The sequence below is a fragment of the Ilyonectria robusta genome, assembly GCF_021365365.1.
Source record: "Ilyonectria robusta strain PMI_751 chromosome Unknown BGZ61scaffold_45, whole genome shotgun sequence".
Taxonomy (NCBI): Eukaryota; Fungi; Ascomycota; class Sordariomycetes; order Hypocreales; family Nectriaceae; genus Ilyonectria; species Ilyonectria robusta.
This window is the reverse complement of record NW_025764479.1, coordinates 197,891-225,181: the sequence shown is the minus strand read 5'-3', so window position 1 is coordinate 225,181 and position 27,291 is coordinate 197,891. Positions and strand designations below refer to the sequence as shown.

At 49.5% G+C, this 27,291-nt stretch overlaps 8 protein-coding genes across 8 annotated transcripts; 3 read left to right on the top strand and 5 right to left on the bottom strand.

The window, feature by feature from the left end:
* Nucleotides 1-73: 73 nt before the first annotated feature.
* BGZ61DRAFT_433997 (uncharacterized protein) lies at nucleotides 74-2,124 on the top strand. The gene is made up of 3 exons (XM_046243942.1): nucleotides 74-471; nucleotides 542-1,522; nucleotides 1,578-2,124. The coding sequence occupies exons 1-3, from the start codon at nucleotides 192-194 to the stop codon at nucleotides 1,964-1,966; spliced, it is 1,650 nt and encodes a 549-aa protein (XP_046095298.1). The 5' UTR covers nucleotides 74-191; the 3' UTR covers nucleotides 1,967-2,124.
* Nucleotides 2,125-4,570: 2,446 nt separating this feature from the next.
* On the top strand, nucleotides 4,571-5,494 carry BGZ61DRAFT_404284 (uncharacterized protein). The gene is made up of 3 exons (XM_046243125.1): nucleotides 4,571-4,859; nucleotides 4,926-5,242; nucleotides 5,305-5,494. Exons 1-3 carry the CDS (start codon nucleotides 4,676-4,678, stop codon nucleotides 5,401-5,403), a joined length of 600 nt encoding a protein of 199 aa, XP_046095297.1. The 5' UTR covers nucleotides 4,571-4,675; the 3' UTR covers nucleotides 5,404-5,494.
* Nucleotides 5,495-6,970: 1,476 nt separating this feature from the next.
* BGZ61DRAFT_486292 (para-nitrobenzyl esterase) lies at nucleotides 6,971-9,014 on the top strand (the record flags this gene model as incomplete). The annotated part of the gene is made up of 4 exons (XM_046249843.1): nucleotides 6,971-7,164; nucleotides 7,219-7,451; nucleotides 7,670-8,193; nucleotides 8,244-9,014. 4 exons carry the CDS (start codon nucleotides 6,971-6,973, stop codon nucleotides 9,012-9,014), a joined length of 1,722 nt encoding a protein of 573 aa, XP_046095296.1.
* Nucleotides 9,015-10,164: 1,150 nt separating this feature from the next.
* On the bottom strand, nucleotides 10,165-11,729 carry BGZ61DRAFT_371333 (acyl transferase/acyl hydrolase/lysophospholipase; the record flags this gene model as incomplete). The annotated part of the gene is made up of 3 exons (XM_046242091.1): nucleotides 10,165-11,104; nucleotides 11,222-11,515; nucleotides 11,575-11,729. The coding sequence occupies 3 exons, from the start codon at nucleotides 11,727-11,729 to the stop codon at nucleotides 10,165-10,167; spliced, it is 1,389 nt and encodes a 462-aa protein (XP_046095295.1).
* A 1,969-nt stretch (nucleotides 11,730-13,698) lies between these two features.
* On the bottom strand, nucleotides 13,699-14,440 carry BGZ61DRAFT_540605 (RlpA-like double-psi beta-barrel-protein domain-containing protein-containing protein; the record flags this gene model as incomplete). Its single annotated transcript, XM_046254933.1, has 2 exons — nucleotides 13,699-14,106; nucleotides 14,159-14,440. 2 exons carry the CDS (start codon nucleotides 14,438-14,440, stop codon nucleotides 13,699-13,701), a joined length of 690 nt encoding a protein of 229 aa, XP_046095294.1.
* A 4,082-nt stretch (nucleotides 14,441-18,522) lies between these two features.
* Nucleotides 18,523-19,837, bottom strand: BGZ61DRAFT_567776 (uncharacterized protein; the record flags this gene model as incomplete). Its single annotated transcript, XM_046255979.1, has 4 exons — nucleotides 18,523-18,562; nucleotides 18,621-18,850; nucleotides 18,908-19,281; nucleotides 19,336-19,837. The coding sequence occupies 4 exons, from the start codon at nucleotides 19,835-19,837 to the stop codon at nucleotides 18,523-18,525; spliced, it is 1,146 nt and encodes a 381-aa protein (XP_046095293.1).
* Nucleotides 19,838-21,866: 2,029 nt separating this feature from the next.
* On the bottom strand, nucleotides 21,867-22,661 carry BGZ61DRAFT_465888 (uncharacterized protein). Its single transcript, XM_046247634.1, has one exon. The coding sequence runs from the start codon at nucleotides 22,609-22,611 to the stop codon at nucleotides 22,039-22,041; it is 573 nt and encodes a 190-aa protein (XP_046095292.1). The 5' UTR covers nucleotides 22,612-22,661; the 3' UTR covers nucleotides 21,867-22,038.
* Nucleotides 22,662-23,795: 1,134 nt separating this feature from the next.
* Nucleotides 23,796-24,974, bottom strand: BGZ61DRAFT_319691 (ankyrin repeat-containing domain protein; the record flags this gene model as incomplete). Its single annotated transcript, XM_046238917.1, has 2 exons — nucleotides 23,796-24,181; nucleotides 24,389-24,974. Coding segments are annotated over 2 exons (972 nt in total), but the record flags the coding sequence as incomplete, so codon positions are not given.
* Between the last annotated feature and the right edge of the window lie 2,317 nt (nucleotides 24,975-27,291).

The window sequence follows — 27,291 nt, the reverse complement described above, 5'->3', positions numbered from 1 at the left end:
GGCCGCGCAATGAGGCCATTTGTCGACCATAGGCCTTGATTCCTTCCCCCTTCCCCCACATCTAGGAGGGGATCCTGGAGGATGGTTCTCTTCCACATTTTTACATCAGTCTTTCCTCGCCACCTGTTCCCTCTATACACGCGCTCTGACGCAAAGTTGCTTTTTCAGAGTTTGGTACAACGTCGATCACAATGGGCTCCGTTACTTATGATTACCTCATTGTAGGGGGCGGCCTCGCTGGCTGCGTCCTTGCCAGTCGATTGCACCAATATGACGAAGATGCCAAAATTGTCCTCATCGAAGCTGGTCCTGATACTCGCACGCGCCCTGACACCCTTAACCCTCAGACGTTAAACCTTGGCGGAGACTTGGACTGGAAATACGAATCTGAGCCGATCCCCGGGTATCTCAACCGAACCATCCCCGTCAACGCTGGAAAGGGATTGGGTGGCGGCTCATCTATCAACTCCGGTAAGTGGAGGTCGTCGTGCGCACATTATACAAAAAGCAGGGACCGGCTAACAAAAGTTTGAATCCAAAGGCGGTTGGACTCGCGGTTCCTCTATTGAATATGATGAGTGGGCCGCTCTCGTATCCGACGAGCGTTATAGCTATGAGGGTCAGGTCCCTTGGTTCAAGAAGGCCGAGCACTGGTTCGACAACACGAACCCTGAGCAGCATGGCCGAAATGGACCGATTCACATTGTGTCTGCGCAGTCTGCGAACCGCACATTCCCACTGAGCGAGCACGCTATTGCAGGTTGGGAGGAGCTCGGTGTCAAGGCACTCCCCGGCTTGGACCAGAATGCTGGCGACAACCTCGGCCGCGCTTACATCTGCCAGGCCAGAAACAACGGCAAGCGTTCGTGGTCTGCAGGAGAATACCCTCTCGAAGGAGTCGAGATCCGCTTTAACACTTTCGTGAACAAGGTGGTCTTAGAGACTAGTGGCGAAATACCCAAGGCTACGGGTGTTGAATTGGCCGATGGCACTATTGTGCTGGCCAAGAACGTCGTTGCTGCCGCCGGAACATTCCGTTCTCCTCAGCTCCTTCAACTTTCAGGGATTGGATCTGCTGCCGACCTGAAGGAGGTTGGAATTGAGGCTGTCATCGACCTCCCGGAGGTTGGTCAGGGTCTGACTGATCATACTTCTTTCTTTCAACACTGGCGTCTACGAGACCCTTCTGCAGGATACACCCTCGGCTCCCCGAATCCCCTCTTTGCCCAACCGCAGTACTCAGATGGAGTGCCCATGGACTGGATTGTCTCCACTACTGTTCCCAAGGAGGGTCTCGCCGAGGCTATCAAAAAGGATGAGGGCAAGGAACCCGATGCCGCTACCCACCCTTTCCTTAGCAAAACGCGTACTTTCCTTGAGAATATCGTGTTATATGCCAAGGTTCCTTTCGCTGGCGTCCAGTTCGACGCTGAGCATATGACAACCGCTGTTGTTAGCTTCTTGCCAACTTCAAGAGGTAGCGTATCTCTCAGCTCCTCTAATCCTGAGGATCAGCCTAAGAGTAAGTACACCTTCAAGAGGATTATCGCGATTTTCAACAAACTAATTGTTTCTAGTCAGCTTTAACTTCTTATCCACTGAGGTAGACAAGTACGTCTTCCGCCAGGGTCTTCGGCAGCTAACCCAGTTCATGCTGGGCCCCAAATTTGGCCAGTTCATCGAGGGTGAATCAGTTCCGGCGGTCCTCGGCCTTGACCCTGTGACACTTGACGACAGTGACGAGAAGCTTGATCTCAGGCTAGCTTCTGCCAGTTCCACGACATGGCATCCCGCTGGAACCTGCTCCATGGGTAAGGTTGTGGATACAGAATTCCGGGTCAAGGGAGTCGAGGGTCTGAGGGTCGTTGATGCTTCGGTTATTCCCCTTGCCTTGAGCGCTCACATCCAAGCACCAGTTTATGCCCTTACTGAGCAAGCTGCTGCTATTATTGCTGGGAAGTCATAAGAGGACGGTAGCAACAGAATAACAAGCTGTGTTAGATAAAGTATCCGGTAGCTCATCTGATGAAGAGGCATCTGAGCATTCACGTTCCAACGTCTATCCACTAGAAAGTGACTGTCTACCCGTAATTTGGAGCCCATTTGAGCAGTTATTGTTGCAGCGAACGGTTTTCTGCAATTCTAAGTCATCAGGATCTCGTAGGGTCGGTGCGATTACCAGAGGCAGCTGAATTACCCCTGAAATACAACGGGAATGTTTCTTCCATCTCTTGTTGTTCCTTAGCCCTGGATGTAATGCCATCTTGCAACACCCGAGACATGTGTGGATGGGGAAACAAAACATCCCATTTGCAATAGTTAGTCTAAATGGATGAAGAATCTATGGGCCCTACGTGGTCTGAATTATCTGTCGTATATACACTGAGTATTCACAGTATTACAGCTAAAGACTTGTATCAATGTCGTCTTATCTAGGTCATTGGCGCGGGTCGCAGCGCTGTTAGCGCAGCACTCTTATGTGGCATACTCATAACAGTAATATCATCGAAGCAGACTCCAGAAATGAGAGATGTACAGAAAGAGGGGGGTATATTTAATTCCCAATATAACGCGAGACGCCCCAGCCTCATTGGGGGCACGTGGCGCGCAAGCCATGCCCAGGTAGCTGAAGAGGTCATCGTCAACAGCAAGAGAAGGGGGGTAAGGCATGTACAGCTGCATAAAAAGACGGAATGTGTTTGTAGACTTCAGGGAAGACTTGATACAGCGGTTTTGAATAAGTTCCATAAGAATGGCTATAATTCTGTGGCATGTTATGCAAGGAGACAAGGCGAGACAATAATTGTACCATCAAAATTAAAGAATGAAAGAATCATGCCCCGCTAAAGTTACCGGCAGAGCTATCACTTAAACAGATGCTTAGCTAGTATGAAGAGCCTGCTATATTAAAATTCCCAGATACCTACTGGCATTATTACACTATCTCACGGCTAGATTAACGAACAGCAGCTCTACGATATCTTGGACATCTAGCCCAGTAGCCCAAAAAGGTACAATACGCACTTATAGGGCGTAGATGGGCAGGGGCCAGTTGACAAATTTCATCAGTGGTTGCAGAGTATCGGGCACCTTTGCGAAAGTTCAATGTCGAGCATCCCCCAGCCAGTGAATCCAACGTGACTTTGGCCTGGCGCAAGGTCTCTGGTGACACTGCATTTCGCCATGTTTCGGCGAGGCCTTGGGTTGAAGGTCTATCTATTAACGTTTAATCGTCAGAGAAAGTCCGCATGATTTTAGATGTGCAAAGTAGGCGGCAACTCAACAGGGAATGGAGGCCCTTCTAGGAAGGAATGTCGAGGAGGAAGTTGGTTCTTAGCATTGAGGGAACGGTATGTTCCTTAAGCACCCTGAGATATCCACTGGATCTTGTGACAGCCACATTAGTTTGAGGTGATGCCGCCGCTAAAGTCGTTGTCGAGACAACTTGGCGGTGTGCTCGAGGGTATGCCATGACGCATCACGGTATTATTCGGGTCTAGAGTCTCGATTGGCTCGCCAGCCCGAAGCGGGGACGGAGGACTGAGAAGAACTGCGTTGAAATGTAACGTTATTCCCAATACTTAAGAAGCTTAGGGATAGGAGAGCCGAAGCGAATGCTTAGGGCAAGGGTAAGCGCGTGACACCCTCATATATGAGTGACTGCATTTGATAGCGGTGCAAGTACTGCTGGGTCTCTGCGCCTACTGTTCACGATTATAGTGTGAGTTTCAATTATCTGATGATATTGACTCAAGTTGAACCCCTAAGTTCATACTTCAATCTCATTGCTCTATAATAATACCCCAATTACGGATAGAAACCGCATGCGAATCCGGTGTGCGAATCCGACATGCGAACCCACAATTAGCTTTACCAGCCACAAATTCTCCAATACGACGTACAGGACAACATTCCGCCAAGGCCATTGACGCCGGGATTAGTTCGTTTGCTGCTGAGCTCCTTGGCGCAGTGCTGAGCTGTTTGTACAGGGGTAAGAATAATGAAGGCTAGGCCGGGACTTCAAAGCTCCGAGAGCGTGCACTAAGTTCACCACTAGTGTATTGAATTCTCATCAATGATTCGCTCGTTCCATGACACTTCAATGCTCTGCAGCCCATTTTGACCACATCGCATGAATTTGTTGCCGCTCTGACTGAACATGACGACGATATGGGGGACCTCGTCGATACCAGAGAGAATTGAGATTTGGAAATTCCTCTTCAATTGTCGTCATGTGTGCCTTCTTACTCGCCTTAGGGGTAAAGTGTTCGTTGACTGGCCTGTATCTCAGACTACTTGATCCGCGATCCATGCCAGGCCGTCGGCGCTTTCGGCTATGCCGGCGGATATGATACTCACCGTTTCTTCACCGATTTTTCATATCTTTAACTGACCCCATGTATTTGAAACTAGTATGTCACGACGCGTAGTCCTGTACGGAACCGGGGCTTGTTGGTTCGGCGTCGGATTCTTAGTCAAGTCCGAAAATGATGCCATGGCACCCGGAGTACGACTCATGGAGTCCCACTTAGATTTATCGACCGCTTTTCCCGTCAGGCACTCTTGGTATATAAGGCTGCCAGCATGGCCTGATTGAAGAATTCATCATCTCAAACTACAGACTCATTCCATTTCATCGCCATTCACAGAACCCTGTATCTTTCAGTCAGCTAAAATGCCTATTCTCTCCATCATCCGACCCGACATTCCCGCCGCCAGCAAGGACAAGTTCCTCGATGCTTGGCCCGCTCTTGTAGAAGACCTGCGGGCACAGCCCGGCGTCCTTCATGCCACAGGTGGCGAGGTCGTCGTTGAAGACGGCCAAAAGGTGGATGAATTCAAGTTCATCCAGTGGGTTGGTATGTGTCACCGGTATCTCGAAGCTTCAAGAGGTACTGGAGTGGTGTTAATTACGTTCTGATTAGCTTTCAATAATGCCGAAGACGAAGAGGCTTTTGTCAAGTCCCCATGGGCTCAGGAGCACAAGGCTCGACTGGAGTCCCGGGGAGTTCCCGAGCCATCCGTCGGGCGATTCGAATTTCCCGAGGATTCCGCCAAACCGACGCCGCAGCCTTTTGTTCAGTTGACGAGCACGACGCTATCCAGCGACAGCCAGAAAGACGAGGCCCGCAAAGCCTGGACCGATCTGGCAACTCTGCTGGGCAAGGAGACCCGCGGCGGCAAACTTCTCCGAGACGATGTCTTCGTTGGTATCGCCTTGCTGGGCTGGAGCAGCCTTGAGGTTCGTGCCCAAAATTCAAAAAATTCGTTACAAAAGTCTTGCTGACCAGGAATCCCACACAGGAGGCAGAGAATGCTTACAAGGATCCCAAGAACGCGGAGGCCCTTGCGGCGTACAAGAGCATTGGCGAAGTCAAGAGCGTCCTCGTGAAGTTGCTCTAGACGCATTCATGAACAAGAACCTGTTGCAATGTAACAATCTAGCTAGAAATTTAGCCATCCACTGTAATGCTGGATGGCGAGCAGTATAGGCATGAAGAACTCATCCGTGTCTGTCAAGCTTTGATCCCAAGTCTCTATTGTGTGATGGTTTACATGATAGAATGCAATCTGTGGTGCCATGACCTTCTACAACTTCGTAATTGCTGGACCACGGATGAGCGTAGTATGCCGGCACAGTAACGAGAGAGGCTCAAACCGCTTCTTAGGCACGGCTCTAGTCTGTATTCTACCCACTCACTGTCTGCCGACTGCACTAGCTCGCCATCCTTGAAATCTTTTTAGTATAGGACGTAACGCATATGCTGTACGCTACTAATAGGACACACATGCACTATCAATCAAGTGCAGCATATAAAGATGGTTTGTTACAACGATAGCTATATCTTTGCCAGCCATATAGAGTCTTGGCAATGGTAATACCATTGGTAGTAGCTAATCGTTGCAAGCAATTGCGAGTGAAACCTCAGGGTCCCAAGCACCAGCGAAATGATAAAAACCTTGGAGTTATTGCAAATTCATCAAGTTGGAGAGTGTTTCCTGCGACTAATTTGGCAATGATGAGGGCTTGGAGGCGTGAGCACAATTAGAAAAGCAGTTGACGCAGACTAGGTAATAGAAGATAAAGGCAGGATGCCGCATAATCTCATTGAATTGGCTAAGTCTAGCGCTGCATTAGTGCGCAATAAGGCCTATCAGAAATGGGTTTAAAGCTCTGTAGTGGGGGATAACTCTAATTATGTCGCGCTAGACGTCGGCAATTTATTGAGACTATACGGTATATTGAACCACAACTATAGGGTAGGTGGACAACGTTTTGAACTGGGTATTAAGTAGTTGTTTGATTAAGGTCGCGACATCCATTATTCTCAAAAGACCCCTAGGGATTCCCGCAGAGGGTCTGGGAAGAATTGTTTAAAGTATATCATGCATCTGTCCCTTATTAATGCTAGCCTTAGCTGTGAGTCCGCAAGTGTCTTCACACTTATCATTTCCAGCGACATCGACACATTAACCAAATGTAAGTAAGCCCCTTCTATCCGACTAAAACGAAGCATCCATCCATCTTCTTCTCCAATCAGAGTGTGACTAACTCATAGAGAGTCATCCCATCGCCGAGACATATTGTGTCAGGCGTACATACTCTGTACCGGCTGTCGGGTTGTATTAAGCCGAATTCGCGTCGGACGAATTGGGCCGATGACGGTGGGGTTGAAGGAGATAACCCTGCGAGCCAATTGAGTCTCACCATTTGGGTAGCGGATCCTTATTGCATCATTTTGGGCGGGGGCGGCTCACGACATTTTGGCGAGGCTGCGAATCCATTACGTATGGCAGGCAACTTGGTCTCACGACGTGTGTTTGGAGATAAGCAGAGTTATTTTTATTATAAATAAGGTATCGGCATTCAGCTTCTCTTTGGCCGTCCTCTTTGTCCGTTCAACAGCCGCATCTATATCACAACGACCTTGTTCCATCATCTCGCCCGCGTCTCCCCAAATCACACAAGATGACTGCAATCGTCCAACTGCCCACATGGGAGGCTCACAGCCATCCGCAGACAATAATTGGCAAGCGTTCACTGGTTTCACCGGATCTGGAGGAATTTCGAGGCATCCCATACGGCACAGTCAATGCGCGTTGGGAACACTCGCATCTACGTACTCGCTTACCAAGGGATGTTTTTGACGCGACAAAAAATGGGTGCGCTTCCTTGAAGGTATTGGAATCGTGAGGTAGAGCTCATCAAGATCTCAGGCCCAAGTGTCCCCAGCCGTCGGAACCAAACAACTCGCGCACGTTTCAGTCCTACCTCCCGTTCCCCGACGATGGTGAATCCGAATTCGATTGTCTGAATCTTTTCATCATTCGCCCCAGCGCTGACGCTTTGAGTCGGCATGGATTCGATCCCGTGACGTCTCGGCTTCCTGTCTTGGTTTGGATTCATGGCGGAGGATTGGCCTTTGGCGCTGCAACAGACCCGATGTGGGGTGAGTAACAGTCATATCATCTGCGTCCCTCGTTTAAGATTGTCATTATTAAGTTTATTGACTGGAAATTCGATAACTAGATCCAACCCGCATAGTAATGCGCTCGCTTGAGAGAGGGTCTCCAATCATTGCCGTGTCTGTAAACTATCGGCTGAATCTTTTCGGATTTGCCGCCTCTACAGACATCCTGGCCTCATAAAATCCTGCTTCTTTGCGAGGTGTGAATTTTGGCCTGCGAGATCAAAAAATTGCCCTACATTGGGTCTCCCACAACATTGGTGCCTTTGGGGGCGACTCCGGCAAGGTGACAATTGGTGGACAGAGCGCTGGCTCATTCTCCGTCAACATTCATCTGATCGAGGCCGAAGGGAAGACGGAATCCCCGCTGTTCCGACGAGCCATCATGCAATCTGGAGCCGTGGGAACGCTTGGCCCAGTCCCATTGGAAGAAGCCGAAAAAACTTGGTCTGCTCTGTGTAAAATCTGGAACGTGGACAGTGAAGCCAGTGAGCAGGATAGGTTTGACCTAATCCGGAGGCTTCCTGCTACAGCTTTGGTTGAGGCGTCATGGAAACTTGGCCTTTGGCGAATTCCATCGGTATTTGACAACTTCACCATCTTCCAGGACGATTCCGTTCAAGAAAGAACAATGGTCGATCTAGGTCCAGTGGATTTCACGAATAGGCCATCTCGATTTCCGCAGCTGCGCGCTGACATACTAATGGGCTTCACAGGCAACGAGGTAAACCTACATATATGTCATGCTGCTTCTCATTTCTAATCCTGCGACAGATGAGCATATCTAGAGGACTACCTCTCAACTGGGACCAAATTCAGTCTATATTCACTCAGACTTACACGGATCCTAATGCACGGTCTGAGATCATGCGCGTATACGGTCTTACCGAGTCCTCATCTGAAGAAAACCTGGCTCAAGGCTTGTACACATTTCTCAATGACTCCATGTTTGAGGGATCAGTCGACTTGGCCAGGACTTCATTCAGGAATCGCCGTCGCGTGACAGGCCATCCTGAGGTAAAGAGTGTGCACAGCTACTTTGTGGAATTTGGTAACCCTTTTCCTGGGCCTAGTCAAGGCATGTCCCACCACTGCGTGGATCTGATTTATCTATTCGAGGCCTTTCACGATGCTCTTACCCTGGCTGACGAGGGCATTTTGAGACCATATCAGGAACCTACCAGTTTGGTCCGGGGTGGGAAGGGCGATTCGACAAGTACTGTGCCCGATTCCGAGGTCAAGCCACGGTCTGAAAAGGACGAAGGAACTCCAGAAACCGTGAAAGAGACTGGCAAGAAGCGCACTCATCTCGAACTATGCCGTACTCTCCAGGATCACTGGATCGATTTTATTGTACTCGATGATTTTGCACCTGGAAGCAGTGTGGACGAGATCACGGTCTTTGGTGAGGACCTGGCGACAAGGGTCGAAAGTATTGATGGGCCAGCCTGGAAACACAGGCGTGAGCGTTGGGACTTGGTGGCGCAGAACCTCCCGGCGATGAACCAGACTCGAGATATGATACTGGACTTTCGAGCTTCTTGATCAGCGCTACATATTTAGATAGTTTCATCCTATCCAGGGTATCCCTCAACTTACGCTCACCTGCATGCTTTATATCCCGGACATCGGCATCTACTCAGAGGTCGTCGGAGTCCGCAAGTTCCGAGAGGCCGAGCAAAGCAACGCAATGCCTCAGCTCGGGCATTTGAGTGACTAGAGTTGCCCGGTAAGCGGCATCGAAAAAGAACCCGCTCCGATACCGTTACGGTAACACCAACTCGGGTGAAACTGGTGACTGTGTTTCCGCTCACGTCTTGGAGTCATATTTTTATTCGGGCCTATATATGTAAATTATGCACTAAATTATACATATCAGTATACAGCCATCTACAGATTACGGTGCACGGGTGCATTCGGGATGTCTCAATTGAGCAACCGTTCACATAGCGTCTAATTTTGGAGTCACCAAGCTGCCCGTTCCCGCCCACGTTCATCACTCAGGATCTTGCCTTTCCAGATACTTGGGCATTGATGTGTCAATCTACCGTAGAGAATATCGGAAAGAAGGTTGCAAAAATGACCATGGGTTTTTGACATCACCATTACAGCTCGCACCGTCGGTATTTCTCCACAATCCGAACACGGAAAATGACAGCATCAACACCAACAACAAGGACAACATTGCATGCCACAGTATAACACTCGCCTCTGGGCCGCTACGAGTGCCAGGCAGTAGCCTTGGCCGCAATGTCCGGCGTACCTCGAGGCCGTTGGATCCGGCGTCTTGCCACTTTGCCGTTCACCTACCTGCTCAGCGCGACTCTCTGGGTCTGTCCATCTTCTCCAAAGTCAAGATTAGGTGGGAATCTGGGCACGGGCGGCTAAATATCCTAAACGCGCCCTGGAGACGTGCAGATCCTACCCCTACAGTGATGCCGACCCGTCGGTGAGGCGACATCTCGTCGAGGCTCTCGTTGAGGACGCCAAAGTTGGGGGTTCAAGGTGCTGCATCGGGACGACTTCATAATCAGCGCACAAGTGCCCATTAAGGAAATCGACTATGAGATTCGTTCTGCTCTGTTGTTTTGCTTTTCCATCCATACATGTCTGAACCATTCCGGTGTTCATTAAGCCTCCCAGAAATGCTCCCAAAGGTTTTGCAGTCTAATCTATGAAGAATCCCATGAACTTATCATCCACCTACAGATGATCTATATTCCGCTTTTCTTGGTCGTCTACTTGATACCAAGTGTAATCGGTGGTGTGGGCATGGGTGGCTCACAAAACACTTCCATCTTTCAGGGTCATGTCTCTGGCGATCTCGTGCGCGACTCAGCAGAACGACAGCGCACCTGTTAATCTCCTCTGCCACTCCCAGATTTTCCTCCCCAGACGCACAATATGCCGCCGTACCGTCGAATATGGTGTCATAAGACGTGTAAGTGTATTTGTCGGGTTTGAAGTCGCCCTTCTTGCGGTGCGGTCTTTGCGGTGTAGCCTCTTTTTGCAGTTGGGCATACCATCCCGGCCGATCAGCGATCCTTTCAGAGTGTAGGGAAGGCCAGGAACCTTGCTTATTGACTGGTTTCATTTGCTTCTTGATTGAATTCCACGCACTCTTCTTTGGCTCCCGCTTACAGTCACCAAGGCTCACCCCTGCGAGACCATTTTGGAAGCGACCGCTCTCAGTGTGCGGAACAGAGAACCTAAAGTAGTCCGAGCCACTCTGTTGAGCAAGGCCGCGTGTCTCATCATGAGCAATTGTTGTGTTGGTTACCTCCCCTTTCGCGCGTTTCACGAAGTTGATGAGAAAGCGGAGAGTCCATGGGCTGCCAAACAGGCCTATGGACTCTTTTTCGCCACAGCCGAGGCTGACCAACGCAGCAACTCTGCCCTTGACAGGGTCAAGGGGGTTTGACATCCACAGAGCTTCATTCCAAGCGATGTTGCTGGGGTTGTTGTTACCGGCGCCGCCGTCGATGAACTCGTTAGGCCCGATACTAATGCTGTCGAAGTAGAAGGGTGCTGCAGATGTTGCGCGGCAGGCCTGCCATATTTTGGTGTTCGAGCGACCCAAAAGGCCGGGATTGTATTCTTTGGGCTCTTTTTCGAACCGTTCGCTGTGGTTATAGCTTCGGAAGACGTGAGTGACTTGCGACTGTTCACGCTTTCGTTGTGAAACCAACGCGCTACGTTGCCCTATCAGTTCTATGCTCTTCAGAGTCGATCAATTGAAAAAAGGTACTCACACTTTGCACGTAAAATTCTGACGCTCAGGATGTTCCCGGAAAGTAGTGTCACCCTCCTCCGCGTAGTCGTATTGCCTTAGAAGATCACTAACTCCTGAACATTGTTCCCCCTTCCCATGGCTGCCACAATTTTGTTGTGTGACTCGTTTGACTGCCTTCTCCAATCTTTCTGCACCATGGAGCCGAAAATATCGATATAGACGAGGTCGAAATATGTCGTTTCCAAGGGTCCAATATGCCTTGATTGCGTCATCGACACTCATCCTGAGTCGCCCTAGCATGACGGCAACGAGGCTTGTGGCCTGTTAGCTCCACGGATCTCACATTTTTAACAACAAGGGGAGCAAGCATACCCTCCTGTGCTCGTGCCTACCATATAGTCGAAGAAGTAACATGGTAAGAGCTGGGGTTGTTCAGAACACCGCGACTGGTTTCCGTTTTCTTCCGTCAAGGCGCACGCAATAGGATCGTTGCCTTCCTCTTCGATCAACTCTTGAATACGCTCCATGATTCTGTGAAGGATGAAGAGCTCAGAGAGCCCACGGATTCCGCCTCCATCTACGTGTGAATTAGACGCCAGATTCAAAGTGTGCAGACAACTTTTGAACTCACCCAGAGACAGGACGATAGGAGCCCAGCTGTTTTCGTTCGCGGTCAAACCGCTGAATTGCGAGTTTCCATTTTGGGATCTAGAGATGGTCGAGGGACTGGAAGTGCTACTGCTCGCTGACGATCTGCTGTTCCTGAAAGTTCGCCACCGTTGGCGAATGTTTGATGAGGAAGAAGGCATACTGAACAACTTGTGGGATAAGAGACTCTGAAAAACACCTGTAGTTGAAGGATAGGAACCTATTCCTTATATGACGCATCAGCTACCTGAATGGAGAATAAGGCTGACTGTTTTCTCTAAACAGAGCCGCATTCTTACAGTCCGCACGATGGTGTCCTGAAAATCCAATCTAAAAATGGATAAGGCTGCCCGCAGCTCAAGCTCCGCCTCACCTGAATGGATGAAAATCGTTCCGTAGTGGTTGCAAACACCATCCTTTTTCCATTTTGGCTCATCCGAGGTTCGCTTCAGAGGCCGAAGGTCGCTTCACAGTTTGGGGGCCGGAAGGGAGGCTGTCTGATTGGGTGCCTGATACGTGAGAGCAGCACCTGACGCTAGACGTGCAGTTTGTGATTGAAATAGCTGCTGCGGATCCATCCAATGACGGGCATGATACGATCGTCCTGCAGCAGATGGTCAGCGGATGATGCGCACAGCCACGATGCCATAGTCAGGCTAAGCAGGCTATGCAGATAAGCCAGGCAGTTTTGCTGCTGAAATCACAAGTTATGCACCTGTCGTCACAAGCTGGCAGGTCTGAAGGACTCAGCCTCCAAGAATACGGTAGATCTTTCAGCCCACCCATAAATATCTATGCCGCCCGTAGGAATCCCGTAGGTTTAGTACCGTCTTCATCCCATATCGCGAGGAATACGACGAAACACACCATGGACGACTCAAGAACTCAGACAATGATCTCTAGATCAACTACTTCGTCGACCCGATCCTCTAGGACACGCGTCCTCGTCTTCGACCTAGATACGGATCTTCGACGAAGTTCGACTCTTGAAGAGATTGAGAAGGAGCAGCACGCTAGTAAGAATTTCATGTCCTTGTGTCGGTAGTACACTCGGCATCAAGGAACCTTCCTACCAAATGGAACTGTTATCTAATTGAAGATCTTGCAGAGAAATACCATTTCAATATCCAGCGAGGGCAGCGCTACGTGAACGTCGACATACCCGCCAGCAGAAGCAGTAGCGAGGCGAGCGCTCACGTTGCCAAGGTCCAGATACCCATACGTGCATGGGTGGGGAGGATGTTTGGTAGTTACAGAGAGATGCTGGCCGTGTCAGCCACCTAACTATCTACAGCCACGCCATGGGAAATCCTGTGAACATATCATTCACTTGGACTCGGATTTGTCGAGCCATAGTACTCAACTTGGAACATCACCCTCGTTTAGACGTTTTGTATAGAAGCCGAAATTAACTTACCCTGTAATGTGGTTTCGGAATGACAAGGGTTGTGACGTGGAAAAAGGAACAGGAGGCAACATGGTCTAGCACATTGAGTCAGCGCTGATCGGCTTGTTGCGCATACTGCAGTCATCACATGGAAATATATCTGCACTTGAGCAAATGTGCTTTTGCGGCTATGATATTTCTGGTCGAGAAAGCGTTCATGATTGACTACGAAGCTACAGTACTAGGTAGTTCTTCACCACCTTCCAGGACTTTCCATCTCAACTAGTTTCGTATAATCCCCCTATGTAACAAAATGAATCCAAAATAGTTGAGGAAATCATTGTCTGACTGCTAAGTCAAGTACCAATACCGCCGTCGTGGGCTGGCGACGAAGTAACAAGAATACCAGTTGGAATGACAACCCCTTCACAGGAATGCCTTGAGCCCACACGATTCTTCGTCTAGAAGTTGGAAGTAGCAGAGTACTTAGCACCGGCGGCGGTACCGACGTTGGTGATGACAATGGACTTTCCAGTGGTGGCAGTAACTCTAACTTGAGTCGTCTCGACGCGGAAACCGTTGGGGTTCTCCCAGAAGTTGTAATCCTTGCGGGTCGTTGCTGTCCATGTCTTGCCACTGTCGGTGCTGACCTCAAGACTCTTGATGGGCTGGTTGTGGTTCACGACCTGCATAGAGAACCACCACTGAGAAGTGCCTTCCTTGTTGCGGATCCAAATGGGAGAGGTGATTCCACAGGGAATAAACTTGTAAGAAGTGCTGACAACACCGTCGGTGCCTCCAACAGCTGTAAAGGCATCAGGGAAGAGATCGAGATGGCCCTCGGCGCATTCAGGGCACTGGTCAACAATCTAATGAATGAAATTTAGCGTGGTATTATCTATCTTGTACGAAGCAACTCACCATAGCCTTGATAGTTCCCTTGGGGCCAGTAACCTGGATGCAAGAACCGCAGTTGGCAGCGCTGCTCCACTTGGCTCCAGAGTAGGCAGTGCCATAGATTCCAGAGGGGAGCGTGTAGGCCGAGAACATGCAGTTTCCTCCAGCGAGGTTACCACCGTACCAGGTCGAAGATCCAGTGATGTCGGCTCTGGGGCTAATCAATGCCGCGCTGGAGTCACCGTTGGGCATAGCGAGTCCCAGAACAGCCGGGATGGCGAGGAGAGCGGTGGCGAAGAACTTCATGTTGAGGATTGGACAATGTGAGGCTGGAAAGATGTGTTGATGGTGATTTCGATGGTAGGAAGTCGAACCGCTGACTATTTATACACAGATGTTTTACAATGTTGCGTATAAACGAACCAGGGGGTAGATGGAAACACTCGGTGTTTCGCCGCTTCAGTAGCCTCTAGCCGCGCTCACCTACCTATCCCGTCCGAATCGACTTCGGGTTCGGCCGAAGCACTAGCATGTTTACAGAAAAGTCAAATATCACGTTAGAACTAATTCGATGCATTGGGAGGACCCGTTGAGTGCTTGATCGGGCCAAATCCGGTGGCAAAAACAGGGGTTGTAAACGGCCATCCTATCGGTATTGATCCGGTGAGGTCAAAGCTCAGCAAGACAGCCATTCACCTGCCCCTATTTTAACGGAGAAATCGAATCCGTCCATTGTCGATCGATAAGCCGTATTTAGCGGACAAGCATCCTCGGACTAAAACTGCAGCATCGCGCTTCGCTCTACATAGTAGTGTTGCTACCATGGTCAGATTTTAACTTCGGAGCTATTGGCCAACGTCTTTTGGTCTTGCGATACTATACGAAGCACCACCCAATGGCACCTTTCCTCGATACCACGATTACCTACATAGTATCTACAACATGGCGTTTTAGGAAACCACACCCGTGTTCACCGTAAGTACTCCACTCGAGCAAACGCTTAACCTCCACATGCAAGGTATCAGCGATGAAGAGAGTGCAATTCGCCACCCCGACTCCGTCTCTGCATCCGACCGAGACACTGCTAAAATCTGCCGGGTAGTGTTCTATGTCAATTTATACTTTAAACCATCATCCGTTTGACAAGGTCATGATCAGAAAACCACCCGTTTTTCAGCTCGAGTCAATTGAGGCTGTGCTGCCAAGTGAATATGAATTGGCTCAAACAGGGGGGAGCCCACTTTGAAGAGGTTCCGTGAACCAGCACGGCTATTATGTTATAGATCTTCAGCACCGAGACTAGAAGTCATCCGTCATTCAGTGTGCGGTTACAATGCTCCTGCGCTGAGAAAGGACGAAGTCATCCGAGGTCGATGATGATGCTAATCACTCACACATGACGAGGGGAAAGAGAGCGATATTGTCAACGGAGCTGCAACAACCAACCCCTGTTCCCCCCTTCTCCTCACACAGAACTCTTTGGTGCACGCTCAACCCGATGTAACGGCCCGATTGGAAGCTAAAGAGCTTCCCGTCAGCTTGACCCTTGCAACATGGGCTTGTCTTTCGCCTCCCATGAACCTTCACTAAGCTTCTTCTGAAGTGAACCTGCGATTACACAACAGCGCTTAACAAGGCCCCGCAGATGTAATCTCCACATAGAGTCTAACCAATTACTGTCGAGGGGGTCCGAAGAGAACCGAGAGGATCCAAGATGCTTCCTATCCGAGGAGCAGCATGACGAGTCACATGGGACGTGTGAATCCAGTGACACTGATAGGAGATTGATTGCGGATATAAATGTGTTTGGATATTTGTACTTTGCGACTTACTTACATTAAGAAACACAGTATGTCCGTTTAAAAATGGGAATGCCAAAGCAACGCATCGGCATAGGCAGAACTATGAGACCTTCTGGATCTGTCTGGACGGTTTGCACAACTGATACAGACACGGTCTGATTCCCGAGTTCCCAGTTCCCCACAAGTGCCGTCTGTGGGGTTTTATCATGGAGCCGGACTACAAACTCGACTTACCTAAAGAGGCATGTTCATCCGACGTCAGATAGCCTTAAGCGGTCACATTCTCTCCAAGATGTGGTTCGCCTCTCGGCGAACTTGGTTCGGGGTGGGGCCCAATATTTGGCAATTTTGTCGGTCTCGCCGGCTACGAGATATTGGCTAGTAACATTAGAGTCGCTTTCCTATTAGGCGGATTGTGCAACGAAAGAATGTTGGGAAACTCAATATTACATGTACGAAAAGGTTGAACATCGTTGTCTTGATAGAATGAACAATTGCCGATGTGACGGGAAGATCAGATATGAGCTCAGAGGGATTCAACAACGGCCTATTGTTAGCCGCATCACATACGGTGGAAGAGAAAATGAAGCGGGAAACATAGTCAAGCGAGTCACACACGACTGAACATAAGCCATGCAGTCACACGACCGCCTCTTTCCGGAACGCAACAAGTTTACTCCGTTATAGTTTTCCCGTTGACATTAGCTACCCGTGACCAGATATTTCGCATAAGGAATAGAATAATATCTACGAATATAGTAGAGGCACCTTATCTACTACACGTGTAAATGTCGTTGGAGAGACCAGACGTCTGTACTACATCCACATAAGGAATGGGTATGGAGCTACTTTTTGTCTCGCTAGCCCAGTGGTTCAACAAATACCAAGCTCGCCATTTCGCTGAGGAGATATACCCTAGTGCTGCAGATTGCATCCAAGACACAGAGAATATTTTTTCCATTAACTACGATAGGAGGAAATGACAAAGTCTAGATGGGCTTCAAGCAAGAGAAATAAATCTCGCATATTCGAAACTTAATCTACTGCTTTTGTGTTATGGACGCTTGGGTAAAATTCGTCACATATTCAAGACTACCCATGGAACCGCCTTCACCTCCAAGAGAGTTGAAAGCAAGCAGAACTTCACTCATACATTACGAGGACGTATTTGCGGTAGTGTTCGTGCCCCCTAGTATTTGTTTTTTTTTAGCTCTACTCAATATCATCAGATAGATCAAAGCCATGCAGTAATCTCAAAGTGCCCCCTAGTATATAATAATAACTATTCATCCTCACTTTTTCCTTGACCAATTCTCAGCCCTCCATATCATCAATCATAACTATCAAGGAACGCTCGCAAGCAGGTTCAACTTTAGTCGCCATCGGAAAGCTAGTAACAAAAGAGCTGTCCCAAAAAAACGAGCCATCTTCGGTGAGTTCGTCCAGAAGCTCTACGTCGAGAGGAACGGAACCCGGGGCACTTCTCGATCACATGCCCAGAAATTACATCCAGCATAATCCATTTGTACTTTCTAGGTGTGAGAACGACATTGAAGGGTTATCGTTCCTTTCGGCAAGGACCGTCGATTCTACAATTGCAGGACTTGAAATGAACGGAAACATTACATTTCTTCATGCCGGATTACAAAGAGTCAATGTGTCACAACCAACCGCCATCATGGAGTTGTCCCGGTTTGAGGGTCCTTGCATTATGGAGCACGGGGACGTTCTTCAAGAGATCCTGAGAATGCTAGAAACCCACTGAGTATGTAGTGATAGTCGCTTAGGTAGTGAAGGGAGTCTCCGGGGCTAGTATAGGTCTATGGAAAATGTATTTTCAACTAATGTGGCTTTGTTTTGCCGGCGCAAGGTTGAATCGCTTGACAGCACAAGGAACGGATGTAAAAAGCATCCGTACTGGGCCCATTCGCACTCGAAACCTTGAAGATTGTGTAGTTTTGTAATACGCGTAAACCGCGTCCCCTGCATCCGAAGACTCCGAGAAACGCGCATTGATAATTTCCATTTTGTGGCTGTGTTCCGAAATTTCCTCCAATCCGGCTTGTAAATATACATATTCATTACGCGATATAGTTATTGGGCCATCTGACAAGACATATTCTTACAGTCTAGATCCATACAACACAATGAAGTTTGATCTCGTTTTATTTGCACAGGTTGCCTCTCTGGTGCTGCCTTTTTAGGCCCAGTCAATCCTTTCAGCTTGGCCTCAGCCAAAAGACCTCAGTTTTCTTGGGATCGCATTACGTGGGGATAAAAGGGATTTAACTACAACACAGTCTATGTGGGACAGCCGTCGCGTACCTAGGTACTTGGGGGTGGGCCTAGGGTAGGAAATGGATGCCGAGATTACTAGTTCTTAATTACTTATGAATTAACAGTCTGTATAATAAACCAACCAGGTTCCTTACCGAGAGCGTCAAACCTACACTCTGCAGTTTCGTTGTCTCATTCTGCCGCATCATACCTACCCCTTGACCCTTCGAAACACCGAATGTCCAAGAACCCCCTCCCGACGAATAGTTTTCATGCCTAGTATCAGCATTAAATATCTGACCTCACCAGCTACTGGCCCTGGACAAATACAACCAACACTGCCGAAAACCTATGCCACCAGTCAGCGACTTGAAGAGTCATCAGGAGGTACCTTGCAGTATACTCACGCAGCGGTGGCAGTAAAGATTTGCACTCTTGAAGTTCCAGCGTCAGTGAGCCACATCAAGCCGATAGAGAACATGGCTGTGAAACCAGCAATGTATCCAAGCTTTTGCAGTGTCCCTTTAGCTGTTGTCAACACACCGATGGCCAAAGTCGGGAGCAAGCAGGCGACAACGGTCGCCACGGCGGAAGTGAACCTCAACATCTTCATCTCCGAGTACGTTTCGAGTTTGCTCTATCCCGATGAAGAATTAGCAATGTCCGTTAATATCCCATTGGCAAAAGAGCCTACCTGGCACATGTCACCGTGATCCCTCTTCCCCTTCTTCCCTCCGTACCGCCAGTCGTGATAGAAGGGAATCCACTCATTAGCCACCCAGCGCGTAAGGCCGTCTACTTTTTGACGCGGCTGGGTCGTGACGAGGTCGAGGCCTGTCCGGGTGAGTTCCTGTGGATGGAAGATACTGCAAATGAGTGGCAGAATTCTTTTCGACAGAGGTATTTCTTCCGTGGGCCGAGTTTGATCACCCCAAGCATCGCTTCCCTTCCCCATGATTTTGTAGTTTCCCCCATCGGCCTTCCTCAGCCACTGTCGTAGGCACTCGACATTATCGCTGTCGGGTTGCGGTAGCGCTGATATCTGGGCATGTTGGAGTAGCGAGGCATCTATATGTGCTCCGGGTCAGCATATTGGTGATCCATGTTGTATCTACCCCTTACTGTATTCTTTCAATCGCTCTCGTATCTTGGCCACCACATCCCATTGCGAGCGATCTTTTGTGTTGGGGAGGTCCTGGCAACGTATCATTCTCTCGGCCAATCTTGAGTAGTTGGCCTCGACCCCTCTCGTGGCCTTGGTGGCTGCGTCGCGTGCCTCAAGGTTCTTCAGCTTCTCTTCCAAACCTGCAATCTCGACTTGGTAGTAGAGAAGATTCTTGATATTCAGTTCTCGAAAGCGGCTGAATGCTTCGAACTCGGGCACTTCTGCCATCTCCTTCGCCAGGCTCGGCCATCCCGTTACGGCTTCGTTGCTGCTTCCCAAAGTCCGTAGAGTCGATTGAGACGTAGTACCGGGGACTTGGGGGAACAAAGGCACGTTCGTTCTTGAAGTTTGTGTAGTCCGGGAACTGGTGTCAGAGACTGGGCTTTCGGATGGAGATGAGTTCGTGCCTGTTACTGATGACTGGTCGTCCCAGTGCGTGATCACAGGGAGACTAGCCATGGTGATGAGTCGGCTCGCAGATATCCTTGAATCCGCGGTAGGTTAGAGCAATATCGAGGCCGTGGGAGAGTCTGCGGATATTTCCCCTCTTAATGGCTCTGCCTGAGTTTCAGTCGCACTGCGTGCCCGGCCTATGCGGCTCCCAGGCTCGCCCCATCTCTTCATGCCGACAGCTCTTGCTTGAGCCCCATCCACGACGGAAAGGTATGACTGGCCTTTGGCTATGCATTACAAGCTGGCGGTGCAGAAGCTGTTGGGATGTCATTGGCCTCGACTGCATGAGAAAGTCAGTAATGTCCCCACGATTCCGTGTCTACCAACGAGATAAACATAGGGTAGTAACACTTGCATCCTGCATCTCTGACACACAGGTGGCCTGACGGCCTCATACCCGTAGTGGATTGATGGTATTTTGATTCCGTAGGACCTGCTTCTATACTCTCTTCTGTATTTCAGAATCGCTCTGTGTATAATATACGTTCCGATAATATTCACATGGATTGATTTGCGCACAATTCAGTAGTATCGTTGGCGTCGAAGTTCACACGGCGATACCCGCTTTCTGTACGGGGGCAATGAAATATCGCTGGTATTGCACATGATTCACCAAGAACCAACCGTCAAGGATATCCCCAGTGGACAAGAGATGCCATTCGCACTCCACAATGCATGGCAGCATGTGTGATGTGTGGGCGGGGCCTGTCAGACTGGACGCCTCGCGCCAGACCAATGATGGAGAAAGCCGAGAATGAAGGGAAAATTGGCCGGGTCAGAGAAGGTCTGCATTTGGACGAGCTCTACTCGTGTCTCCTCTCCGCAGTTCAAGAATGGTGGGATCCTTGGGGGGACTGAGGCCCGACCTGCACAATGACGAATGATGCGGCCTGCTATCATGGCATCATGGGGGCAATTTGTCACAGAAATCGACTGGGTGGTCCAAACCTCGTCATGGAGGGTCGGGTAAGAGAAGGCGTTTTCAACCCCCGCGACCTTATCGCTGCGTGATTATTGGATCACTCGACACCCTCTTGGCATGCGGGAGACTCCTCTAGCCCATCACTGCTGACCACCATCAACTAAGAATTCCGCCGGCGATGACACGCGAGCCTTATTTACTTGTGCAGCGGCAGAGCCTCGATAGGTTGGGTGAGCGACGTCTTAGAGTTGCAGTTGCAGTAAGGCCACTGCGACAACTGCGAGTTGCAGGAGAATATTACTACACCGTCTCCCTCCAGTTTAGTCCACGTCCTCTTCATCTGGTGGCATCTTCCACTAAATATCTTTGGTACATGCTTTCCGCAGGTATGGCTCACCATGATTTCGCAACTCCATCAGCCGCAAAACCTGGGCGGGAAGTAGGGTACTGGAATTTAACGTCACTGGGCTGAAGCGCAAGGGGGTTTAAGCCACGAATGGGTCTTGTGGTGTGGTGTTGTGTCCGAATCGAGGTATGTTGTGACAACAAAAGTGGTCAAGGCGATCTTCCTAACAATGATATATAATTGGTAACAGTGACCCAGACACATACCCAGCATGGAATGCTAGCAAGCTGGTAAGACAGATGTACCCGCTGGTAGGCGCGTGGACGCGTCGCCTGTTCGCCAGAGTTACAAGTTTGCCCCTGACCGATTGTTAGGTCGAGACTTTCGGATGAGATGGCTGGTGATACCGTCCTTCAACTGTACCGCAACCAGAGCTTATTGGGTCGAGTGATTCTGCCTCACAACGCTCGGCATCACCGAGGAGGCCATACCTTGACCCGGGCGGCCATGTGACTCTAGAATTCCAGGGGAAATAGCGTTGCGTGGAACCCTCTGTCGGTCTTGAACACATGAACCGTACTAACGAACCATCAGGCTGAGCTGGTACCTCGCTGTGGAAAATACATTGCGCCGGTCAGCATCCCAAACGTTTTGCTTTTTAGGTGTGATGAGCGCAACGATTGGCCCAGGGACACCTCAGCAGGTACAAGAGACAACAGGGACTTCGGTCAAAAGGCGGTGTTTATGATGATTTCTTTATTGGGGGCCGAAGGTGTGAGTTTAAGAGACGCCTCGATTCCGGAGACCACCGAGTTCCGAGGGTCAAGCCCAGGTGTCCCCAACTCCACCTACCTTAAGGGTATAGAGACCTACCAATATCGATCTTCTTCAAAAAACACTCCATTCTTTACCCCCACAAACCTGCGATAGGGAAAGAGCCTATAATCGACCCCCTAAACACGCAAGCGACAAACTATGCCCAACAAGCTCAAGTGGAGGGGTACCGGTCGAGGCGGTGAGCTGGACGATCTTCGAGCGAAAATGACGCGACTGGAGGAGGAAAAGGACAAGCTCGACGATATAATCGCCGGCGAAGAGGCCTACCTTCACGACCAGAGCGAGCAGAAGAAACAGAAGGAGGCTGCCCAGAGCCGTCTGCCCTACATCAACGAGAAGATCCAAGTCATCAATCTGACGATCCTCATCAAGGCCGAGCCTGAGCGCAACCCTCGTGTTCAGCAGTTGGAAAGAGAGCTTAAGCTTGCAACCATGAAGGTGGAGTTGTATGAGATGGACGGCCCCGAGCAAAAGCGGCAGGAGTTGAAGGCCGCTATTGCCAAGCTCGATACCGAGGCAGGGGAACGGCCCTGATTTGGTCACAATGAACGAGGGAAATTTCGTTTTTAGCTCGGTAGTTGGATGACTCCGTGAGTTTGCGGTCAGATTGATGACGTTCGTTCGTTCCGTCTGCTTCGTCTGCTTTTTCTTCTTGGACTCGCCCTCGAACCACATTCTCTGTTAGCTTCACCAATATTTAGCCGGGTGTCAATCTTTTATGTTACCCAACGTGAGTGACTGCGACAAGTCTTTGTGTGCTATTATTTTCAGACCCGTATTAGCGACTCTGTCGTGCCAGAAAGATAATTAAGCACATTTATACCATTCCCCGAAGTCTAGTTTCAGACAATCGCGATAGCTACCAAACGCCATGCGCTCTGAAGTAAATATTGGAAAGCGGCCTGTGCCAACTTGTTTTGTGACGACGAGTGAGCGGACTGACTTCGCCACCTTGCGCGGGGTAAGTTAACCTGACCGGGCTATGTTCTTGAGAAGGTGGTCACGTCGAAGCCCTGAATGGTTAGGGTGAACGTTGGGTATGGTGTCGGCTGCCATGTTATTCTAATACACCCATATCGATTCCCGAGCATAGCAGCTGCCAGGAGGTGCGAGCACCGTGAAACAGAATATTAAAATCCACCCGCATTTAGTTGACGCCTCATTGAATCCAAATGAAGCCACATCGAGTGGGTCGTTGGTCTTGACAAGCTCGTGTTGGCTGTACCTTGCCTCATTTTGTACACTGTTTGATACACTATCGAATTCATTGAGCGTACCTGCTAGTGCAATTAATTGGCCGATTGGCGATGGGGCACTATTGATCCACCCAATAGTTTACTCAACGGAGGTTAGAGATAGAAGTATTGTCGATGAGTGTAGCCAAGAAACGGACAGTGGCTCGAGGACGCAATTGAGCTGGTGGGCGAAGTGCGGGTTGGTTTTCGTTCGAGCCGTTGGACCCGACTTGGCGGTTGACGGATTACCCACTACCCGTTGGTTTTAATTCGAGACTGGTTAGTACTTGTGACAGAGATGGAAGGGTTGAAAGACCATGACCGAAGATTCACACTGGAAATTGAAAGTCAAGTTAGTTTGGTATACTACAGAACATTACAGACGCTGAAACATCTGTGTAGCGAGTTCGACGATCTTGTGATGGCTAGCAATCACTATTAACCCACGCGAATCACTCAAAGTTGTTTCTAGCCAACCCAACTTCGGAAGGCTTGTTCTATGGAGTGTCTATCGTCTTAATGATGACCTTGTTTCAATCTTAAGAATATCTCATGAATGGAACCTAGGAAAAAGACTGACTAAACTTGGGAGAGAGAATCCGTTAGAAGGAGATTGCACGGATTTTGTTCTCTCAGATACTTCACAATACCAAGATGGCACTCCTTCTCAGCCAACTCGATCGCTCTCGAAAATCCCAAGAAGGGGTCTGGCAATGCCCCCTCGCTGAAGAGGAACCTAACCATCTCCATTCTGCCATGCTCAGCTGCACCCTCCACTGCAGTTCGACCTTCTTCCAGGGCCGGCAATGCATTGATGAGAGCTCCGTGTGCCAGCAGCAAGCGGGCGATCTCCATGTGACCTTGAATCGCAGCGCCTTGTAGAGCCGTGACACCGCCTTTCTTTGCTGGTGGGGCATTGACATCTGCGCCTTCGCAGAGAAGTAGATGGATTACTTCTAAGTTTGGATTTTCGGAAGATGTAGCGACCTGGAGTGCGGTACGGCCAAATGCTGCAATGGCAGGGGCGTTGATGTTTGCGCCATGTTCGAGGAGAAACTTGATGAGCAAAGGATCGGTATGTTTGGGGATTAAAGCCGCTTGAAGTGTGCTGCAGCATAAATCCCCATAATGTTTCTCGCTATGAAATATATACCCGCTCAATGAACTTTGCTGTTCTGGCGCTTTTGGGAAGGTCACGGTCGGGTATATCTGAGAACCAGGTTGAAGAGATTCTTGGTCTTCGGAGGTATTGACATTTGCGCCGTGGGCAATGAGAATTTGAACAGAATTCATATCGCCAAGGAATGCTGCGGCTTGTAGTGGCGTCAGCCCCATCAGTGTGTCCTCAGTCCGGGCTCCAGCACGGAGTGCCAGTTCAAGACACTCGTGTTGCTTAGCTTCGACCAAGTTGTGGAGTATCCTACTCGCTGTGCCGTTCGTGCGGTTGACTGGCGCTCCAAGAGCGAGGAGCCTTTTGAAAGTGCGGTTGTAGTCCTCGGCGGAAGGTACTGTCCGGTATGGAAGGATTTGGGACATCATGGCTTCCAAGATGGTAGCTCCATTTGCCCGGCCAATTCCAGCCATCACATTGGCACCGGCATCGACCAAATCATACGCGAGCTTGTGATGCCCGCCTTCAAGAGCGGCATAGAGAGCTGATGCTCCATGCTCGCTGTCGCTCGGCGCCAAATTCACATCTGCCCCTCGACTAAGAAGATAGTGTACGAGCGCAACGTGGCCACGTCTTGATGCTGTTTGTAGCGCGCTCTCCCCCCGAAGTCCATAATCATTGATCGCAGTACCCGTGTCCAGAAGCTCACCACAACTGGATATGTGCCCAACCCCAGCCCAACAGACAAGTAGAGTTGGGCGAACCCAGGCCGCATTAGCATCTGATTGAAGTAGTACCGAAAGGGTACGGAGCCCTGTAGTAGAACTTTCCGAGAAATTGTCCGAGATGCGCACGCAAAGTTCCTGAGCAGTTTCTTCGTCCAGATCCGCACCGGCTTTGATAAGAAGATAAAGTAGGTCGGGGACTTTATCGGCATTCCCGTATTCATATGATAGCAACTGAATCGGTGATATAAATTCAGTTTCATTGCAGTAGGATTCTGTCGTGGAATTCCAAACAGGATGAGCAAGTCGGGCGTTAGGGTCTTCCCCTCGACGTAGGAGCGTCCCCACGGCATTCACTTTTCCAGCTTTGATAGCTCCGTGCAACGCCCGCTCCATGATTTCCGGGTGCACGATGCCGTGCTTTAGAAGGAGGGAAGAGACCTCTCGATTGCCCATTTCCGCGGCATCAATCAGTTCCAAGACATCCGGTTCATTGATCAACGGTACTCTTTCCCGAAGCATCGAATAGATTGCTCGACTTTTATTCCATGCGAGTTGAAAGATGGTCTCATTGCCCATGATTTCGTCGCCATTGAAACACGCCCCTTTCTCCAACAGGAGTTTGACAATATGAAAATGGTCAAACTCCACTGCTTCAAAAAGAGCTGTTCTGTGATTGCAGTTACATCCCTCAATGCTACAGTGCTTGTTGATATCTGCTCCTGTGCTGATGAGGTAATTTATCGTGGGTTCATTACCTATCCGAGCAGCAAAGGCTACCGGGGTGGTGTGTGTGTAGCTGCGTAGAACGATCTGGTTGGTGTCTACGCCATGCGACACCAGGAGTCTAGTCAGTTCTAGACAGTCCACTTCGATAGACAAAAAGAGGAGTCTTGTCCCCAACGGTCCTTGCAGGTAATGACGGTGACTTGATACTAGGCCTAAGAACTCGTTGGAACGAGCAATTTCTGTAGAGCTTGAAAGCGGCGGGCGGAAGGTGCAGATTGCGTTCAACAATGCCGATCTGAACGCAAGGGCGTCAATTGGTGCTGTTTCTAATAGCCTCGACAACCGAGTCATCAACCCGTTCTGGATCACCCATGTCAAGAAACTCATGATTTCAAGATCGTCGTAATGATTGTTGGAGATGATGAATGCGACGACTGGAAGCAACTTCTCGTGAAAGTGAACACTGGCAGCTGAAATTGCAGCGTCACATGGACCACACTCGCCTGATAGAAACATTTGGATTTTAGTTCGCGTCTGGGATTGGATCAAGTCGTCCACTAGTTCGGCCATCGTTTCTAGTGTTGCTAGTTTTGAGTTCGCATCGACAAGTTTAGACAAAACCCATCCATTTTGACGCTCACGTATGGCGTATGAAATACTATATGGACTCCGAGGAACGTGTCTTTGAAGCCCTTGAGCTTTGGAATAGTTGTCAAGGACAGTCTTAAGAGAGTTGATTCCTTGGGTTAATGAAACCAACGAAGTCATTAAAAGTATTTCTGTACCAGCCTTAGCAATAATAGAATAGGTGACTTGTAGGATTTTACGTACCTGGTGAGTCCCAGAATGATTGAAAAGGCCGCTTCGGCCCGTTCCGAGACCACAATTCGAGGTCAAGAAATTGGGGTAATGAGTTTAGACTATTTTCTCCGGCTATTGTCGAACTCAGACCCAGCTGAGGAGAAGGAAACATGTTCGGAAGTTTGAGAATGTTTTCCACGGAAAAGTTGACATCCAGTTGAGTGCTGAAATCGATCTCAATGTCATCCAACTCTGTCACCTGGCCGGACAAAACTATTTGACGGCTCAAGTCCGTGCGAACAACATCGTCGCTTGTTTGTTGGACCTCTGCAGACCGTACAGATGCTTGCGAAGTGTTAGGTTGACGAATCAGGGCGGATGCCGCACTGGACATAACCGGAGTCCGAATCTCAACCCTATGTAGACCGATTGTTTCGATGCCTAGGTCTAGTATGTGTTAGCACACTGTTGCGAGTAAAGGAGTTAATCGGAGACAAACCTATTTCTGTTTCATTCGCGATCTCTCCTTGTGGACTCCTAGAGTATCGCCGGATGGCTCTGGTCGTGCTGTCGAGCTTGAGGCGTTTGCCGCTAAGATAGACCACCGAGGCGATACCTTGTGCTTCTCGTCCTCGAATATAGGGTATCACTGCTTTCCATTCACTGGCGCGTAGGTTCTTCAAGCCACCAAACTTGGACTTGAACTGCCTCTCACTAAATGTACGTCGCGTCAGCATCAAGGAAAACATGGTTT